The following is a 22,296-nucleotide window of genomic DNA, read 5'->3' on the forward strand; positions in this document are numbered from 1 at the left end:
GTGAATTGTGGCTGCTCTGGACACAGCAAGTGTCACATACAAACAGGTGTAAATGCTTTAAAGCCTAGCTTAAGTGTAACCGTCACAATAGTGGCTGCCACAAGAGTTTCAACTGATAGTGACAATAAGTGACGTTGAAACTTCATTCACTTTTGTAGATTAAGTTATTAAGTGAAATTTCATGAAATGACTGAAGTATTGTGATTGTTGGTACACAAAGTGTAGTAAAGTGGCTGACTCTTATTCATTTCACGAAATAAGTGATTTTTTTTTCACAATCTGACTGTAACATATGCATGTATTTGACCACTGGACATTCAGATCAGCCTTGTGTATGAGTGCATGTAGCAGTACTGTGACAATCTGAGAGGCTGGTCTGCCTGGCCTCAGTGAAAGAGCGAGGGACAATGTGGCAAGCTTCACGCAAACACACAGCCATTTACTGAGCATTTTCAGCGCAATGATTTAAGCTTATACTTGGCACAGCTCAGTGTTCAGGTTTACCTTAGAGACAATTGAAAGAACAAATTCCTCAACACCTTTTGCCATTGTTGGAATTCTGCTGGTGGACTTTTCCTATTTGCTGAAGCTAAACTGGAGAGTTGAAGGTCAGGTTTGGGTTTGGCAATTACCTGCTTCAGACACCTTGCCATTCTGATGACAGAGTCTCCAGATCTCTAGAACATCCCAGTATGGAGTGTCTCATCTGACATAGAGTGCATGGCTCATGACGCCTGTCACTAGAAGGTCCAGTGTCATCTGATCACAGAGTGAACAGTATATGTGACAAGTCATCAGACTACCCAGTTTCCATACCACCTCAGACTTGAATGTGGTTGGGTACAGTTACAGCATCTCTCACCCAGTCATCAGCTCTGGCTGGGTAAGAGATGTACCAACAGTCAGGCTGCATGATCATTCACCTGCTGTATGCTGTGTTGTGTCCTAAAACCCTTCTAAGGATGCCACAATACACTGTGTCCTGAGACGCTTTCTAAAGACGCCAGCACAGTCTGTCATGAAACTCTTCTAAGGATGTTAACACTCTGTTATGAAACTGCTTATAAGGACACCAACACACAGACTGTCATGAAACTCCTTCTGAGGACAGACTGTCTAAAAGGATGAAAACAGTTACATTAACATCAAAAGATGTACCACAGTATCCTCCAGATTCTAACCATATCAGATTGATCCAGTACACTATTACCATCAAAATTCTACCTACAAACTGTGTCATCACCAGGTGGTTGTCACGTCATTCTGTCACATCATCAGCACCATCTGATGGGACGTCTAGGACACCAGCATGACCTGCTGGTTGTCATGTCACCCTGTCACATCATCAGCACCATCTGATGGGTCGTCTAGGACACCAGCATCACCAGGTGGTTGTCACGTCACCCTGTCACATCATCAGCACCATCTGATGGGACGTCTAGGACACCAGCATGACCTGCTGGTTGTCACGTCACCCTGTCACATCATCAGCACCATCTGATGGGATGTCTAGGACACCAGCATGACCTGCTGGTTGTCATGTCACCCTGTCACATCATCAGCACCATCTGATGGGTCGTCTAGGACACCAGCATGACCTGCTATTGTCATGTCACCCTGTCACATCATCAGCACCATCTGATGGGATGTCTAGGACACCAGCATCACCAGGTGGTGTGATCAAACAGTTAATGATATGGACTACTGTAAGATCCAGATTCTAACCATATCAGATTGATCCAGTACACTATTACCATCAAAATTCTACCTACAAACTGTGTCATCACCAGGTGGTTGTCACGTCATTCTGTCACATCATCAGCACCATCTGATGGGACGTCTAGGACACCAGCATGACCTGCTGGTTGTCATGTCACCCTGTCACATCATCAGCACCATCTGATGGGTCGTCTAGGACACCAGCATCACCAGGTGGTTGTCACGTCACCCTGTCACATCATCAGCACCATCTGATGGGACGTCTAGGACACCAGCATGACCTGCTGGTTGTCACGTCACCCTGTCACATCATCAGCACCATCTGATGGGATGTCTAGGACACCAGCATGACCTGCTGGTTGTCATGTCACCCTGTCACATCATCAGCACCATCTGATGGGTCGTCTAGGACACCAGCATGACCTGCTATTGTCATGTCACCCTGTCACATCATCAGCACCATCTGATGGGACGTCTAGGACACCAGCATCACCAGGTGGTGTGATCAAACAGTTAATGATATGGACTACTGTAAGATCTTTCTCATGTGTATTAAATACCAAACTTCATACTTCTGATAATATGTCAATGATGGGTATCGTCTGGCAAAACAGCACAAAGCATGAAAAGTGCTGTATCATAACATGCATAAAACTTACATCACCATGCTGCTAAGTAAAAGGGGGTTTGACCTTGACCTACAAAACTATGGGTGCAGTTACAGGGGTCCCTACGAAATGGTGATACTGTGTACATTGTGATATGATAACTACCTCAGCTAAAGATGTTAATACAATGAAAAGAACAAATTCCCTTCCCTCTTGTCCATCCCTTGACACATAAACTTTGCAATTTCTCAACATCCATTCTACACACTTTTGGCATGCAGGACCTACACTTAAGTGTAATGTCAAACTGTGCACTTCCAACATATATGAGGACAGTAGGGTAGTCTAGAGGTTAAAGTATTCATCCATCATGCCAAAGATCTGGGTTCAATTCCCCAAATTGGCATAAAGTGGGAAGCCCATTTCTGGTGTCCGCTGCCATGATACCGCTAATAGTGATGTAAACCTAAACTCACTCACTCACTCCAACATGTATGACACTTTATAACATTCAAATCTTTCTCTACAATTTATGCTACAAATTTTAACAAAATAAAACTCAGGGTATTGGTCGGTTTCCTATAGACATATATGAAGTAGGAAAAAAAAGAAACAAGAAGAAAGAAGCAATCCTATTATGCAGCTAACAGTGTGTATTGCTCGGAGCAGCACATACTGACAACAAGCAGTCTGTAGCTAAGTCTGATGCAAGATCAACAACAGGAGGAGGTGGAGAGGTCTAGCAGATCACTCCCACAGTACAAAGTGCACATTCTTCAATCGGTGGCACTCACAGAGCAGATTATGATCGTTTAACTTTGATGTCTGACAGCCTTCTCCTTCTTCTGTCTATAATATATGCAAGCTCATTCCCCCGTCGTGAGTGAAGTTGACAGCTTGCCGTCTTTAGTTCCAGAAAACATGAGTATACTGCGGTCCTCAAAGCCGGAGTCCGCATTGGTGATGGTGTTCCTTGCGTATGACCCCAACATTCTGATCAACTTCCTTAAAGAATGATTATCCAACATTTAATCCCCTAAATTACATTCTAAAAGTGCTGTTGAAGCAATGAGAATGGATTAGGACTGAAAGTAGCAGATTCAGAGACTGGTGTCACACACCTTCTACTTCAGTCTGCTGGGATTGGGATCAATAGTGAGAACATGAAAGAGTTCCACATTCAAGTGTGCACCCTGATGAGGCTGTGATTGACTCCTACCCTGGTGAATACTACCCTGTCTTATTTGGAGAAACAGGCACCCATCAGTATGTATTCAATTACACAGTCCATGCAATCTCACAAAAACCTAATCATAAATAATTCCCCTTGAATTTCCTTGAACCTTGTGCGCATTTAAAGGTACTTACCATATAAACAAGAAGCGTGCTTGTCCATACCTCTTACTAAAGCAAATTATTACTTAAGGACTTTTGACTCAGGGACTGCGGGTGAAAGTCACGGACTACAAAGTTATCCACAGACAACATACAAATCGGATGTGATATGTCTTTGTAATTTCCACGTATAATCAGATTTTAATTTGGAATTAGGAAGTAATTCAGCTCCTTAACCAAGGTCTGGGAAAGTAACAAAGTACATTCTTTGTTGAGGTGAGAATGACACTCTGGCTTGCCATTGATCAGATCTGGTAATACCAATCTCTCCGCCACATCTGACTGAATATTAGTACCTGGTGACCTTTGGAGACAACAGCTGGATCAAAGTACAATAGAACCACTACAGTCCTTCCACAATGGGCAACAAACACATGCATTTCCACCTGGGAATAGGTAAAGAAAAACAGTACCTATGAAATCACTAAAACTGAAGGGCAGGTAACTCAAGAGTATGACACTTATACTAATATAAGACAGCTCCATTGGCAAAGGATGAAACAGGCTGTTACAAATACCTAGCAGTTGTTTTTTGAAAGTCCCCCTCTCCTAATTCTTTCCGACACAGTATATGATAATCTCCTCCTATGAATGTGGCACTCTCTAAGAATAGCTATTCAATGACTACAATTGTGGGGCAACTGGTGAACAAGAAAGCAAACCATGGCTTATGTTAGTGGCACAAAAGAATCTGTCTGTCACCTGGCACATACCCTTTGTTGGGATTAGATGGAGTCACACAGAGATTTAATAACGTTCAATATATACACACTTTCTAACCCTTATTCCAAAAACAATAGGCACATCATATTCTTTGAGGAAACGGAACCAAGACACCAATTATATACAGGTGTTCTTTCATTCTGAAACCTTATGTCCTAGCCTTGAACTCAATCAAGACAACCAACAATTCTGAGGACTGAACAAGCAAAACTGTGAAACAAATTGCAATGAATAATGACACAAACCATGTTTTGCAATAACCTCAAAGAATCTCTCTAAATGACACATCACATAGTTGGGTTTGAAAAGATAAATGTAGGCACTATGTCAGAGCAACTGAGATGAATATAGATGTGTTGTACAAAGAATTCAACAAATTTCCAAGGACATTAAAGTTGAACAAAAAATCTGAAAGTTACAAAAGTTAATCAAACTCCTGAAACAATTAAAGAAACTGAATAAATGGAACATGAGAGCCAGTTCAAAGCCAAACATTCTAATTACAAAAATAACTGATCACATCAAGTCTATAAGGATATCAAGCTCACCTGTCCGTCTGATCTACCAGTGCTCAGGTGTGTTTCTAGATCAGGTAAATGTACATTGCTTACTATCATGAAAAAGAAATGTTTGCATGTACACCATTTCAAAGTACACGCCTTGGCCATATGTATGCATAGTTCTACAAAAAGCTCAGCTTCAATTTTACAGCTGCTACCATGTGCTTCAGGTTTGAAAACAACACCTTGACTATTTTAGAATTTTCAAAATGCATTACAATATCTTTCATCACAAACCACTTTGTCTTTGTTTTCCAATCGGATAATACAGAACAGGACACACATGAGCTTGCTTCTGGATCAAAACGACATAAGTCTCCAGTGTTTGAAATGCAGTCAGCTTACCTTGCCATAAACCCTCACTTATGAGGGTTCATCTCAGCTGGTCATGTTGTTAATGTGAGCTCCCCCACCTGGCCTATGTGTCTAGGTATTATACATACTGACAGCTTTATCTACATCCTCTGAGTGTGTGAGCAGGGATTCCCTGCAGGATATATATGTCACATTTCTCATTCAAATGAATGAGGATGCAAAAAAACGCGCATTCTTCAAGTAATGGCTCCTTCATGTTTGAATAGCATGTGTAATCAGTGTAGCATAAATAGCAACAAACATGGTAATGACAGGCCTATTATAAACAGATGCTTGGCTCTTGCTTATAAACAGGTTAAAAGTGAATGATTATGCTGCCTCTAAACATTTTGATACCCCACCTAACTATTCCACTCAACTATCCACCTCAGCTATCTACCTACCAATCTTTACAACCAACTACTCTGCTACAGTACTCAACCTCTATTACCCCTCTCTCCTCTCTACTACTGAGCTACTCTTCTACCCATCAACTACTTCACCTCTTCCACCCAAGTATTACTTCACCTCTCTTCTACCCATCTATTACTTCACCTCTTCTACCCATTTTCTTCATCTCTTCCACCCAACTATTACTTCACCTCTTCTACGCATCTACTACTTCACCTCTTCCATCCATCTACTACTTCACCTCTTCCACCCATCTACTACATCACCTCTTCTACGCATCTACTACTTCACCTCTTCCATCCATCTACTACTTCACCTCTTCCACCCATCTACTACATCACCTCTTCTACGCATCTACTACTTCACCTCTTCCATCCAACTATTACTTCACCTCTTCCATCCATCTACTACTTCACCTCTTCCATCCATCTACTACTTCACCTCTTCCATCCATCTACTACTTCACCTCTTCCATCCACTACATCACCTCTTCTACGCATCTACTACTTCACCTCTTCCATCCATCTACTACATCACCTCTTCTACGCATCTACTACTTCACCTCTTCCATCCATCTACTACTTCACCTCTTCCACCCATCTACTACATCACCTCTTCTACGCATCTACTACTTCACCTCTTCCACCCAACTATTACTTCACCTCTTCCAATCTACTACTTCACCTCTTCCATCCATCTACTACTTCACCTCTTCCACCCAACTATTACTTCACCTCTTCCATCCATCTACTACTTCACCTCTTCCATCCATCTACTACTTCACCTCTTCCACCCAACTATTACTTCACCTCTTCCACCCATTTACTACTTCACCTCTTCCACCCATTTACTACTTCACCTCTTCCACCCATCTACTACTTCACCCCTTCCACCCATTTACTACTTCACCTCTTCCACCCATCTACTACTTCACCTCCTATAACCATCTACTACTTCAGCTCTTCAAAATATCTACTCCACCTCTACTCTCCATCTACTCCACCTTTACTCTCCATCTATTCCACCTCTACTATCCATCTACTATACCTCTTCTACCCATCTACTACTTCACCTCTTCTGCCCATCTATTCCACCTCTACTATCCATCTACTACACCTCTTCTACCCACCTACTACTTCACCTGATGTATCCTTCTACTACTTCACCTCTTCCACCCATCTACTACTTCACCTCCTCCACCCATCTATTTCACCTCTTCCACCCATCTACTACTTCACCTCTTCCACCCATCTACTACTTCACCTCCTCCACCCAACTATTTCACCTCTTCCACCCATCTACTACTTCACCTCTTCCACCCATCCACTATTTCACCTCTTCCACCCAACTATTACTTCACCTCTTCCACCCATTTACTACTTCACCTCTTCCACCCATTTACTACTTCACCTCTTCCACCCATTTACTACTTCACCCCTTCTATCCATCTAATACTTCACCTCTTATACCCATCTACTACTTCAGCTCTTCAAAAAATCTACTCCACCTCTACTCTCCATCTATTCCACCTCTACTACCCATCTACTACTTCACCTCTACTATCCATCTGCTCTACCTCTTCTACCCGTTTACTACTTCAACTCTACTATCCATCTGCTCCACCTCTTCTACCCATCTACTTCTTCACCTCTTCCACCCTTCTACTACATCACCCTTCTACCCTTCTACTCTACCTCTACTATACATCTACTCTACCTCTCCTCTCCATCTACATCACCCTTCTACCCATCTATTCCATCTCTACTATCCATCTACTCTACCTCTACTATCCATCTACTACACCTCTTCTACCCATCTACTACTTCAACTCTACCACCTATCTACTACTTCACCTCTTCTACCCATATACCACACCTCTTCTACCAATCTACTACTTCACCTCTACTATCCATCTGATCCACCTCTGCTATCCATCTACTACTTAAGCTCTTCAAAAAATCTACTCCATCTCTACTACTTCCACCTCTTCAATCCACCTCCACCTACTTTATCTCTTCTACCCATCTACTCCACCTCTTCTACCCATCTACTCCAAATTTACTCCCCATTTACACATCTACTGCTCATCTCTACTACCCATCCAAACATCTATTCCACCTCTACTATCCATCTACTACACCTCTTCTACCCATCTATTCACACCTCTTCTACCCATCTACTCCAAATTTACTCAACATCTACTACCCATCTCGACTACCCATCCAAACCCATCTACTCCATCATTACGACCCATCGTCCCCGCTCCACTACTAAACCTCTACTACTGACCCCTCTTACCATCACACCCGTCTCTACTGCCCTGACAGCCCTGCACCTATGGGATACTGCCTGCAACATGCCCCATGATGGCTAAGTCTAAATATGCTACTTTAGCCTAGCATCTATGTAATTAAATCCTCCATGAAACAATCAGCACACAGAAATATTACCCTTCCTCAACCCTTCTGTACCCACGGTAACAAGAGAAAATCATCACTCCCACATAATTTGCAACTCACTTGACAGATTTACGAGGGGGAAGATTAGCTACTTTTTTTATTTTTATCAATAACCCATCATTAAAGCAATGATTTTAGTTTCGTCTCATTCTAATTAAGTTTTATAGGGGAGAGTATGGGCACAACAGCGAGACAAGGTGCTTGGAGGACTGTAGCTGCAATCCCTAGGGAAGGGGAAGTGGTGTTGTGGTTGTCATGGGAGGAAAGTATAGGGCTGTACTGGGAGAGTAGAGCATGCTGCGGCGGTACTGATGGGGTGGTGCGGAAAAGACGTCAACACTGTGGCACTGTGGAGTAGGAGACCTTCCCCTTCTTGGAGGTGGAGGGTACAGTCGGAGAAGAACACAATGACAACTGATTGGAGATATGTGTCCTGTGAAACTTTGAGAGTGGCAAAAGTGCACAGTGCTATGGTTCTATAGGGATGGAAAGATCACTTTGTTGTGGTGCTGCCTACTGCCATTGGGGGTGGGGGTTGTTGAGGGAAGAAAACTGCACTCTGTTGAATCACTGGAGGAAGCACTCACTGTCAACCAGATACAACCCACCTGGTATCTCCCGAGACTTTCTAATTACAGTATGGAGATTTGTTGAATAACAATAGGTGGAATAATTTAAATTTAAAATCTTTCACTGCTTTCTTGCTAAAACATGTTTTGAGGCCAGATTTTTTTCGAATATATACTTTTTAAAATGAATGCTAAAGAAATAACAAAATATCCCAATACATCTTTTTCATTAAAAACTAACATTTAGTCGTTATGAACATAAACATAATCAAACAACGCATTGCAAAAGTTTGACTAGCAGTGTGAACACGAGGCTTCTTCACTGACATACATATAAGGCCATACCTGTTTTTCAAACGGTCAGCTAACAAAACAAACGTTAAAACAAAACCATTAAATCAATGCCATGCCAGAAGAAAACTCAGGCCCTGAATTCTGGAAACAAACTTAAGTCGTCTGAGTTTTGATTTAAGTTTGGGTTTTCACTCGTATGTGAGAAAATGCATTTCACAGAACAAACTGAATCAGTATAAAACTCAAACTATAGTAGAAAATTTGAGGTTGGTGGATAGAGATTGCTCAAATTGTTTGGGCTTCTATATTTAAAAATACAGTTGAGTTAAAAGTTCAGCTGTTTTGAATTGTGAAACTCAGTTTGAGATTTGAGTAAAAACTTAGGTTTGTTTCGAGAAATCGGGGCCAGGTCATTGGCTTGACAAGCTTTAACCATTGGAACAACCACGATAAGAAAATGTTCTCTTGAAGGACATCTGTATAAAAATGTTGAAGGTCTACACAAAGACGACTGACTTAAGATAGGATTTTTAAATATTTTCAAACATTTAATTCAACAAGTGTTTGCCACTAATGTGGCAATGTCCGGTGCCACTAAAGAAGAATGAAGTATTTATAACTTATTCCCTACTTTTTACTTTTTGGTCACACACAAGCTGCGTGAAATGACTGGTGTCTGGATAATCACCCAATGCAGGCTGCCAACAAAACTGAAGACAATGGTTGCAATTTTTTTTTTGAGATACCACATCAACATAAATTTGAAAAGGGGACAAAGTGTCATGGTCACATTGAAAATATGATCAAGTTCACCCAAATCAACTGATGTCTGTGTAATCCTCCAGTGTTGGCTTTCATTAATTTGAGGAAACTGGGTACAACAGTGCCTGAGATACCAAGTTGACAGTTTGGAAAGTGGTCAAGGAGTCGGGTGGGCCTTGAAGATAAGGTCAAGGTCACCAAAATAATCTGGTGTTTGTGTGATCCTCCAATGTAGGCTGTCAACAAACTTGAAGACATTGGGTACAACAGTTAATGAGAGATCCCGTTAACATAAGTTTGAAAAGTGAACTAAGTGTCATGGTCACATTGAAAATAAGATCAAGGTCACCAAAATCAACTGATGTTAATGTAATCCCCAAATGTGGATTCTCACAAATTTGAAGTCTTTGGGTACAACAGTTCATGAGATGTTATGTTAACATGGATTTGAAAAGCGGTCATACGTACATACAGACAATGTTGAATACATGGTCCCACATTCCGCATTGCGGCGGGGGACAATACCAATCAATATGTATTCATAACAGTTGTCATGTACCACGTTTGAGTGAGGATGAGTCGCTGGAAGGAAAAAAATCATGTCTGTATGAGCAAGTCTACATCATGGTGTTGTGTCTGTACAATGCTGAAAAAGTTTCACTTTTTCAGCTCCATTTGGTGGTGCAAAAAGGATAACTAAAAGGATCCTGAACTCTACACATCACCATGTCTACAATACTGCAGTGAAATCAACATACAGACCCTGAAGCAAACGTATCCCATGCAAGTCAAGAAAATGTGGCAGATCTAGATTTGCACAGCTTTAGAAAATGAAGAAATTCTCAGGGTTCCTTCTCATTTTCTTTTCTTTTCTTTCCTATGAACTTTCTTCTGTAAGATATGTTCAATTCAGTTGGTCTGCAACATCAGTATCTGTGTGATAAACTTGGCTGATGCCAGGAGAGTTACACAAATGATTCTGCTAGACACGGCAGGCAACAGCATTACACAGTGGCCACAGTGGGGCTGAAGAGATTTTTTCAGCACAGGTACAACAGATATGCATTCCAGGTATATTTCTATACACACAAAACATACCCTAACTAAAATTACAATGCAAACAGTGCCCTCAATGTGTCCATTCCTCAATGTGCAGTGTGTTTACAAAGTTCCAGACATGGACATGGAGTTGTATGAATGGCTTTCCAATGAGCCTCAATAAAAGGAAATGGGCATCTTCAATTACTCTCACATTACACAGTGAATAGCATTATATACCATGCACTGTGAAACTATCAGAAACTAGTTCTATTTTCAAGGACTAGTTTTGTTTTCATGTTGAGGAATGTAAACTCATTGAGGATTTGGGGTCATCAGGTATTGTTCTGTATTGCAATTATATCTTGCGCACATTTGTCTATACTGGCTTCAGCTATAGTACTAGACTAACAGCTAGTCTCTGAAATGAACATATTTTACTGAAAAAACGTTCATAGTGAAACAAAATAATATAATGAAATGGACCCCTTCGGCTTTCTTCATTTTCAGAAGCTATGGAAATCTAGACTTGCCACATTTTCTAGACTTGCGTGGGCTTTCTTGGATATATATACTTCAGGGTCTGTAAGACAGACTACTATAGTACCTGTGCCTCAACAACAACCCCTTCAGCCAGAGTGGGCAACAGGTTCCAGCCACATGGGGAGTCTGCCTGACATGAAACACACTATATCATACTATCAAACAGCAAGCCATGAAGTAAAAGCTAAAGGATTTTAAAATTGTTCCACATTCCCACACCAAGAGAGGAAATAGATGTCAGATTGATTGTGGACAAATAGAGAAAACACTATAAATAACAAGCTGACAAATGTTAGGCAATTTTCTACAGGCTGCCAGTTTGAAGCAATTATTTGACAGAAAGTGGGAGCTTTGTTTAGATGGGTTTGGGAGAGGTCAGTAGCCTTACTGCCAAATGTTGGCTCAAATGGGCAGGGGTCAAAGCAAATATTGTGGCCTGCTGAAACCCAGCAGGGGCAGCCATGTTGAATTTTGCAGTCATGTGCTGTGTTTTGCATGTGGTTCCAAACTGTGCCTGAAGCAGACGCGCAGCGACGCCATCACTGGGCAAGCAACTCACCAAGTTTGTAAGGTAAACAGCCAGCAGTCCCCGCCTAAAAAAGAAACACCAAAAATCACGTCAGATCAGCAAATAAAACGTCCCCAGTATTTGCGAACATGTCTTCATCATTGTCCACAAAGCATGGGGTACAACGTCGATCTGTGGACAGAGGGACAATGACAGGATGCAGTACATGACGCAACAGCCCACAGACTACAAGTGACACAGCAAATCAACATTAAATGTACAAACAATCACACAACCGATGCTAATTGAATTTCGACAGATAAGCTGATATAGTGTTGTAATCGTGACAATCAGACCCCACACCCTTCTCCCTTGCTAGCTTGTCACACATTCATGAAATAACTGCCGGGAAGTGTGTAATTTGCCCACAAAAACAAGTACCTGCCACGAGATTCCAGGTAAAGCCTGGCCAAACACCTCTACCTCCCTCTACTGACAACACTATATTTAACCAGAGTTTTATTTACATCCTTCATTCTAGCCATATCAAACAAATTCTGATGCTTGCAAATCAAGAACATACAAAATTGCTAGGATACTTGTATTTTTTCCCCCAAAACGTGGGGGAAATCAATGGGTTACATCTCTCTGCCACTTAGGCTCATTCCCAGCCAAAGTTGCATCCTTGATATCTTGATGGAGGAAAGTTGATAATGTTCACATCAGAAATCAGGTTCTCCTGTCATTCAGGATTTTTATAATCCCTTTTGCTGTTAATCCATTTGAGACATTCAAACAAAACATGGCTATTTAGATTGGTGGTGACAATGTGTCTACTAGAACCTAAAAAGACGTTTTTGTTTTTCTTACAGAAAAAGCTCTGGCCTTGAAACAAAATTCCATCTGAAAAACTGGTGGACATTGATGTGACTGACACAGAAAATAGACGACTATTTTTGCCCCAGAAGTATTTGCTAAAAAACCAAGTCCTTCAAATAATATCAAAGGCAGTGAGGAGATCAGGTCTTTGTTTCAGGGCATGATCAATGCTTGGAACAGAGAGTCTCTGAGGATGACATGACAAGACAGTGGTTCTGGTCCTGGTGTATGCATACAGCACTTCATGTACAATGATTAAGCCAGGACACTTGATTCCTATGGAAGGACAAGTGAATGCTTGATTAAATATTCCCTGATGAACAAATACCAGTCACTGTACTAGTTCATAGGAACTGAAGTGTAAAATTTGTCAAACAACACTTGTCATTACATGAAGGTAATAATCAAAGAACACCACATACGGAAAAGCAAAATATGTTTCAGGATCTCTTAACTATTCTCTATGGGCACATCTGATCGAATCTCTGATATACAAGGCCACCTTATCATCAAATATGTTTCCTCTCCAGCTGACTCAATTCCATATAGCTGGAGAATTTTGTATTTTCCATTGCCCTTACCCCAATCAATATCATGTAGACAATAATCAAGTGACACCCTTCAGTCTTGGATTGGGGCCGGAAGAGATGTCATGGGGTCTGGTGATTTGGTCAAATAGGGCTTGATAAGTTGTTATGGGGTTGGGAGGCTGGTCATTGGTGTTAGAAGAGCTGTCTTGGGGGTTGGAGGGTTTGGTCATACGGGGCTAGAAGTATTGTCCTGGGCTTAGAGGGTTTGGTCATACAAGGTTAGAAGGGTTGTCATGGGGGTTGGAGAGTTTGGTCACATGGGGCTAGAAGTACTGTCCTGGGGTTAGATGGTTTGGTCATACAAGGTTAGAACAGTTGTCATGGGGGTTGGAGGGTTTGGTCATCTGGGGCTAGAAGTATTGTCCTGCGGTTAGAGGGTTTGGTCACACAAAGGTTAGAAGAGTTGTCATGGGCAGTTGGAGGGTGATAATGGGGGATCCGAGGGATTGATAATATGGGTTTGAAGAGTTGTCTTGGGGGTTGGAGGGTTTGGTCATACGGGGCTAGAAGTATTGTCCTGGGGTTAGAGGGTTTGGTCATACAAGGTTAGAAGAGTTGTTATGGGGGTTGGAGGGTTTGGTCATACGGGGCTAGAAGTATTGTCCTGGGGTTAGAGGGTTTGGTCATAAAAGGTTAGATGAGTTGTCATGAGGGTGGAGGGTTTGGTCACATGGGGCTAGAAGTATTGTCCTGAGGTCAGAGGGTTTGGTCATACAAGGTTAGAAGAGTTGTCATGGGCAGTTGGAGGGTGATGATGGGGGATCTGAGGGTTTGATGATATGGGTTTGAAGAGTTGTCTTGGGGGTTGGAGGGTTTGGTCATATACAGGTCTTGAAGAGTTGTCTTGGGGGTTGGAGGGTTTGGTCATATACAGGTCTTGAAGAGTTGTCTTGGGGGTTGGAGGGTTTGGTCATATACAGGTCTTGAAGAGTTGTCATGGGGGTTGGAGGGTTTGGTCATATATAGGTCTTGAAGAGTTGTCTTGGGGGTTGGAGGGTTTGGTCATATATAGGTCTTGAAGAGTTGTCATGAAGAGTTGTCGTGGGGGTTGGAGGGTTTGGTAATATATAGGTCTTGAAGAGTTGTCTTGGGGGTTGGAGGGTTTGGTCATATATAGGTCTTGAAGAGTTGTCATGGGGGTTGGAGGGTTTGGTCATATATAGGTCTTGAAGAGTTGTCTTGGGGGTTGGAGGGTTTGGTCATATACAGGTCTTGAAGAGTTGTCATGAAGAGTTGTCGTGGGGGTTGGAGGGTTTGGTCATATATAGGTCTTGAAGAGTTGTCATGGGGGTTGGAGGGTTTGGTCATATACAGGTCTTGAAGAGTTGTCATGAAGAGTTGTCATGGGGGTTGGAGGGTTTGGTCATATATAGGTCTTGAAGAGTTGTCTTGGGGGTTGGAGGGTTTGGTAATATATAGGTCTTGAAGAGTTGTCATGGGGGTTGGAGGGTTTGGTCATATACAGGTCTTGAAGAGTTGTCATGAAGAGTTGTCGTGGGGGTTGGAGGGTTTGGTAATATATAGGTCTTGAAGAGTTGTCTTGGGGGTTGGAGGGTTTGGTCATATACAGGTCTTGAAGAGTTGTCATGAAGAGTTGTCGTGGGGGTTGGAGGGTTTGGTCATATATAGGTCTTGAAGAGTTGTCTTGGGGGTTGGAGGGTTTGGTCATATACAGGTCTTGAAGAGTTGTCATGAAGAGTTGTCGTGGGGGTTGGAGGGTTTGGTAATATATAGGTCTTGAAGAGTTGTCTTGGGGGTTGGAGGGTTTGGTCATATACAGGTCTTGAAGAGTTGTCATGAAGAGTTGTCTTGGGGGTTGGAGGGTTTGGTCATATATAGGTCTTGAAGAGTTGTCTTGGGGGTTGGAGGGTTTGGTCATATACAGGTCTTGAAGAGTTGTCATGAAGAGTTGTCGTGGGGGTTGGAGGGTTTGGTAATATATAGGTCTTGAAGAGTTGTCTTGGGGGTTGGAGGGTTTGGTCATATATAGGTCTTGAAGAGTTGTCATGGGGGTTGGAGGGTTTGGTCATATATAGGTCTTGAAGAGTTGTCTTGGGGGTTGGAGGGTTTGGTCATATACAGGTCTTGAAGAGTTGTCATGAAGAGTTGTCGTGGGGGTTGGAGGGTTTGGTCATATACAGGTCTTGAAGAGTTGTCATGAAGAGTTGTCGTGGGGGTTGGAGGGTTTGGTAATATATAGGTCTTGAAGAGTTGTCATGGGGGTTGGAGGGTTTGGTCATATACAGGTCTTGAAGAGTTGTCATGAAGAGTTGTCGTGGGGGTTGGAGGGTTTGGTAATATATAGGTCTTGAAGAGTTGTCTTGGGGGTTGGAGGGTTTGGTAATATATAGGTCTTGAAGAGATGTCATGGGGGTTGGAGGGTTTGGTCATATACAGGTCTTGAAGAGTTGTCATGAAGAGTTGTCGTGGGGGTTGGAGGGTTTGGTAATATATAGGTCTTGAAGAGTTGTCTTGGGGGTTGGAGGGTTTGGTCATATACAGGTCTTGAAGAGTTGTCATGAAGAGTTGTCGTGGGGGTTGGAGGGTTTGGTAATATATAGGTCTTGAAGAGTTGTCATGGGGGTTGGAGGGTTTGGTCATATACAGGTCTTGAAGAGTTGTCATGAAGAGTTGTCGTGGGGGTTGGAGGGTTTGGTAATATATAGGTCTTGAAGAGTTGTCTTGGGGGTTGGAGGGTTTGGTCATATACAGGTCTTGAAGAGTTGTCATGAAGAGTTGTCTTGGGGGTTGGAGGGTTTGGTAATATATAGGTCTTGAAGAGTTGTCATGGGGGTTGGAGGGTTTGATCATATACAGGTCTTGAAGAGTTGTCATGGGGGTTGGAGGGTTTGGTCATATATAGGTCTTGAAGAGTTGTCTTCGGGGTTGGAGGGAGGTCACGGGGGTTTGTGGGTTAGTTCATATGGGGCTAGAAGAGTTTTTGTGTGGGCTGGACAGTACGGTCAAATAAGACACTAGGAGAATTGTCCTGGGGTTAAGAGGGGTGGTCATGAGGTTAAGTGGGTTAGAGAGGTTTGTCATCGGGTTATTAAGTCATGGGGCTTACCATAGTGAGTAATGTCACAGATTGCATGTCAGTGGAGAGTAAATAACAATCTGTCACGCTGTATATACAGAACAGCCACATTCAGGCTATCCAAACCATCACAAACATTCACACACTACAACATACACTAATGTTATAATGGTGGCACATGCTAATGTGACTGTTTCATTCTAATGGCCATGTAATGTTAGGGGTAGAGAAATAGCCAAGCAGAATATTACCAGATGACATGAAGAGGCAGAAGTAACGTACTTGGCCTTTGGACAAGCGTAATTATATGTCGTTTCAGCTGATGGCAACAAATAACCCCACTTTAGAATCACTGATCCCCTATGTTAGTTCTACTTGCTTCCATCCGATTCACTGACCCCAAATGACACTACTAGATCCCTGGTCAACACAACCATCCAGGTGTGCAGACCCTGAGTTGACCCCCCAGTTAATCCAGGCTTCTTAGGTGTGCATAATCTTGGTATGACAGGTAGATGTCACGCAACCAAGGCCCTCCTTTCCCAGGTGTGAGCTGGCACATGGCAGTTGCTGACCTATCACATTCACCATCCAGCCTAACCACACTAGCATGAAACCAGAACAGGAGTCAGTCAATGAGGCTATGTTAATCCCTGTCTTTAATCTGGCCAGGTAGAAGTGTACAGTTCTTTCAGCTGCCATCTAAATCTGCTATGATCCTAGGTAGACTGTAACATCTGACACCAAACCTCTCAGAGTATTTTTCTTCCCTGACACTGACCCTCCTCCTACAAACAAATGTTCACCTTGGTGTCACCATGTTGCCCGATCTGCCAGCTTATCTTACACCTATCTACCTCACTTATATATCCCCTGCCACTGACCTGGCCCCATGGAGGCCTATCTAACCCTTATCCTCATTATAAATAGCAAAACAGACAAACAAGTCAGTATTATTTACCAAGGCCATCTGTGGTACATAACATTCTTCAGGGAGCAGTGCAGATCAGGCTGTAATCTTGTGTCAGATGAAGCTGGACCACACAGTGTTAGGGGAGGGACTGGACAGGGCTTGAGGGAGGGGCTATGGTTGGAGACTGGTCATATGGGTGGTTGCTGCTTGACGTAGGGTGAGGATGTCGGAGGGATGACCAGGTGCCTGCTGGAAGTGGGATGTTAGAGGTATGGTCTGTGTACCTTCCTAACAGACTAATATCTACAAATATTTCAGTTGCTCCCCAAACTATCACCATGACCACCACTCCTGCCCCAACACTCAAGACAACACAACTCACAACCACAGCCATCACCACCATCAGTGTCCTTAATAAACCCTACATCCCTTCCAGCACCGTCTTACCCCTTCCAGCACCCGTCTTATCCCTTCCAGCACCCGTTTTATCCCTTCCAGTACCCCTCTTATCCCTTCCAGCACGCGTTTTATCCCTTCCAGCACCCATCTCAAACACCAGAATTTAAATGTTTTTCAGTAATCAGTGATTGTACAGCTATTACCCTGCAGCTACAGTAGAACACAAGAGAACTTGAGCAGACTTACAATACCATGTTAACGCCCAGGCTCCGTCTCTTTGACTCAACCATCAGCTAATGAAAAGCAGCATCTCAAACTGGAGATGAACATTCTGAGTAACGTCTCATTCAGATTACTTTGTCGCATCAACATTATTTATCGGACACAGAGAAGGACCTGGCTGTGGTAATCAGACTACAAAGCTTAAATTATTTTTTTCCAATGAATCTGTATAATTTTGAATGTCTCACTGGTGCATGGATTGCCTTTCAACTTGACAGACTGACACTGACCTGGGTCTAGACTTGAAGCCTTCCATCCTGGAGATGGTAGCTCACATGCTGTGTCACGCTGACATCATGACAGACAAAAACACCAATTCACAGACTCCCTTCCTTCCCAGTGTGAGAACTGTACACAGTCTGTGTCAGAACAATGTGCTAAGTTTAATGTAGAACTATAGATGGCCAGTCTGACATGCGTGAATTACAATTAACAACAAACACTCAATTTCAGCATGTGAAGATTCATTGAAAAATGGCAGAATCATCTGAAACTTCATTACCCACCATTATTGTTTCTCAAGAGTCACTCAAAGGCCCTTAAGGTATCTCTTCAGCTATGAAATACGAGAGGTATTACCTGTGATTTCTTTATGGCGCTATCTTAATGTCTCATGTCTCTATGGTGCTACTGTAAAGCATCACATCTTAATAGTGCTACTCTCATGTCTCACATCCTAATGATGCTATCTTAATGTCTCATGTCCTAATGGTGCCTATTCAATGCCCCACATCCTAATGGTGCCAACTTAATGTCTCACATTCTACTGGTGTTACCTTAGTGTCTCACATCCCAATGATGCTATCTTAATGTCTCATGTCCTAATGGTGCCTACTTAATGTCCCACATCCTAATGGTGCCAACTTAATGTCTCACATCCTACTGGTGTTACTTTAGTGTCTCACATCCTAATGATGCTAACTTAATGTCTCATGTCCTAATGATGCTACCTTAATGTCTCACATCCTAATGGTGCCAATTTAATGTGTCACATCCTACTGGTGTTACCTTAATGTATCACATTTTACCATGTCTCAAATCCTAATGGTGCCTTCTTAATGTCTAACATCCTAATGGTGTTTTCATATCTAACATCCTAATTGTGCTACCTTAATGTCTCATATTCTAATATCCTTATGGTCCAGTGTCTATTTGGATAATTTTGAATTGAGTCAGGGAGGTTTTCAATAAAATCACAAAAATGTTTTCTCGTAACAGAAAACATCTATTAGGTCCCTAGATGAGTGTATGGCATGCCTTGTACCAGTGTGTAGTACCGGTGTTCACACAAGCCTTAACACTAATTACCTTTATCCCACCTGCCTGTCTCTCCACGCTCACACACGGCCTCCCTCAACCCTAACTCAAATACATCCAAAAATAAATGTTTATTTGCGTGTGAAATCCCACCCCCATCCATGTATTTTGGCCCGTCTTTATTCCCGTGTCAACCACAGCAGAATGCCTCTACATGTATATGGCACAACAGCTTACAGAATATTTGACCAATGCTTTAAATTCTGTTCACAACAAATAAGCGCTTTCTTGACACTTTTCTAAAATAAGACACTGTGGAAATGTACACTGTCCGCTTTGTTGTATTAAAAGACTCAGAAAATCTTAGTGACAATATTTTCTTTCAAAAGATTTGAAGAATGAGAGTATTCAAAGTATTTAAAAAATCATGTTTATCACGCTGAAGTCAACGTTTATTTCAAATGGACATAATATTGGTCATAATGTGCATTCTCTCACGTGAAATTCAACACAGCTGCTTGGCTTGAACAAAGCACCACTAATACAAGCCATTGCAAAAACAGCATGTCTATGAAGAGAAAATATAGGACCTTGCATAGCAGTCGTAGCAGGAATACCATAGAAGTCTTGTTGCACTTACATCCATATATTCTCCGATGACTGCATCTGGTATGACTTATTTGACCGGCATTTTAGAAGTTGAGGTGATGAAGAATGATGATACTTTTTATGGATATTCAGTATAGCAATCACTACATCTGCTTCTGGTATGCTAACCTTACTATATTTTTAAGCATAATATATTTGCATTAATATACAGTGGCTATAGAGGATGACAATTGCAGTGGTTCACACACAAAGCCCAAGACCACTGTTCCATAAGGTACGTATGTATCTCGTGTAAAAAGGGGTCATAGGTATGACAGTTTGACTAACATGTCTCTGAAATGAACATATCATACAGAGAAAAAAAATCATAGAAAAAAAATCATTTTCTACACTTGCTTGGGTTTTCTTGGACATATTTGCTTCTGAGTCTGTATGACAGACAATACACCAGTGGGAGTGACAAGCATTGAGAAGGGCGATGCATGTTTCCTGAAAACAAGTCATCATTCATTGTCACTTAAATGAGATAGTTACTGACACCATCAGTAATGTATCTCTAATGTGGACAAGTGTACACAAAGTGGCCCATAAGTGAATGTCAGTTACATGATTGGTATTTTACAATTCAATATTTACATCAAGTCATGGTTGGCATGACATTAATTGACACCATCAGTGATACATGTCTCCTGAACACTGGTTATCACTGTGACCTGCTACAATTTGTCAGTTTGACTGACAGTTATCAACGACACAATTTATACATGTTTCCTAAAGACTAGATATCAGTGTCACAGGTACCACATCATCAGTTATGTCAATAATGGCTGTAAGGACAGCTATTGACAACAACAGTCACACATGTCCCCTGAAGACTATCTATCATCTGGCTGTATCAAGATCATCAGTTATGTCAGGTAACAGTTGGAGCAATATTCTGATATGAAAGATGTTTATTGATTTATTTGACAAATAATTGATTATCTAGTGACAACACACCAGATGTCTCACCCAACCTCATCCCAAGCAGTTAGTGTTAAAAATCATTGTCTCATCACCATACCAGCATCTTGACTTATCCTATACTGGGGAATTTCTGGGATGCCTTGTCAAGTTTAGTTTTCTCTGACAATATATCCATTGTTTGTTCAGCATATCTGGAAACATGTAGCTCGTATCTGACATTAACAGTTACTTTCAAGAAGATGTCTTATTGTATGATTCCAATAAAACTGACTACAGAAGGAAGATGTCCATGTATCTGATAATAAAGAACATCCTGTAACATCCATACTATCCTTAGAAACAGGGTGAATCAGTGTTGATGAGTGGTTTGGGCAAAACTAGAATCATTTGAATTTGACATTTCTGCTTGTACATAATAATGTAATGAATACATGTTTTAACATGAAACTCATTTGGAATTTGTGCTTCAAATATTTATGAACGCAAGCTTGATCCTGTCAATATATGGCAGGAAAAATAAAACCCAACTCAACTCAAATAGAAACATAATCAGAAGCAGGATTCAAACCCACAATATTGGGTTTTAATGTGCTCAAGGGAAGTAATTCTATACACCAAACTGTGCTGTCTGGGTCCTGTGGACACCTGTGCATCCAGATGTATGAATGTATGATGAGACACTTATAAGTTGAGACAGCCAGTGTATGATGAGACAAGAAGTAGGTGAGACAATCTGTATATGATGAGACAATAAGCAAGTGAGACAGTCAGTGTATGATGAGACAATAAGCAGTTGAGACAGTCTGTGTATGATGAGACAATAAGCAGGTGAGACAGTCTGTGTGTGATTAGACAATAAGCAAGTGAGACAGTCAGTGTATGATGAGACAATAAGCAGTTGAGACAGTCTGTGTATGATGAGACAACAAGCAGGTGAGACAGCCTGTGTGTGATGAGACAATAAGCAGGTGAGACAGCCTGTGTATGATGAGACAATAAGCAGGTGAGACATCACTGTGCATGAGACAATAAGTGGGTGAGACAGTCTGTGTATGATGAGTCAGTTATCAGGTGAGACAGCCTCTGTATCATGTAGGTAAGACATCACAGTGCTTGATGAGACATTTAGCAGGTAAGACATCACTGTTTGATGAGACATTTAGGTAAGACAGCCTGTGTATGATGAGACATTACCAAGTGAGACAGCCTGTGTATGATGAGATATTAAGCAGGGGAGACATCACTTTGTATGATGAGAAAATTAGTAGGTGAGACACCCTGTGTATGATGAGACAATAAGGAGAGACATCACTGTGTTTGATATCACAATGAGCAGGTGAGACATAAATGACTGTGAGATGACACTGCACAGGAGAGACATGACTGTGTTTGATGTGACACTGAGCAATTGGGACTGCTGG

The 22,296-nt window shown here is 41.8% G+C and overlaps 1 protein-coding gene across 1 annotated transcript in view; it reads right to left on the reverse strand.

Moving 5' to 3' along the window:
• LOC137287490 (transmembrane protein 135-like) overlaps positions 1-22,296 on the reverse strand; it is a 174,349-nt gene that overhangs the window by 130,395 nt on the left and 21,658 nt on the right. Inside the window, exon 4 of the mRNA XM_067819823.1 lies at positions 11,995-12,028. Within this exon, the coding sequence (XP_067675924.1) occupies positions 11,995-12,028 (34 nt within the window). The remainder of the gene's footprint in view (positions 1-11,994; positions 12,029-22,296) is intronic.

The sequence above is a fragment of the Haliotis asinina genome, chromosome 6 (assembly GCF_037392515.1).
Source record: "Haliotis asinina isolate JCU_RB_2024 chromosome 6, JCU_Hal_asi_v2, whole genome shotgun sequence".
Taxonomy (NCBI): Eukaryota; Metazoa; Mollusca; class Gastropoda; order Lepetellida; family Haliotidae; genus Haliotis; species Haliotis asinina.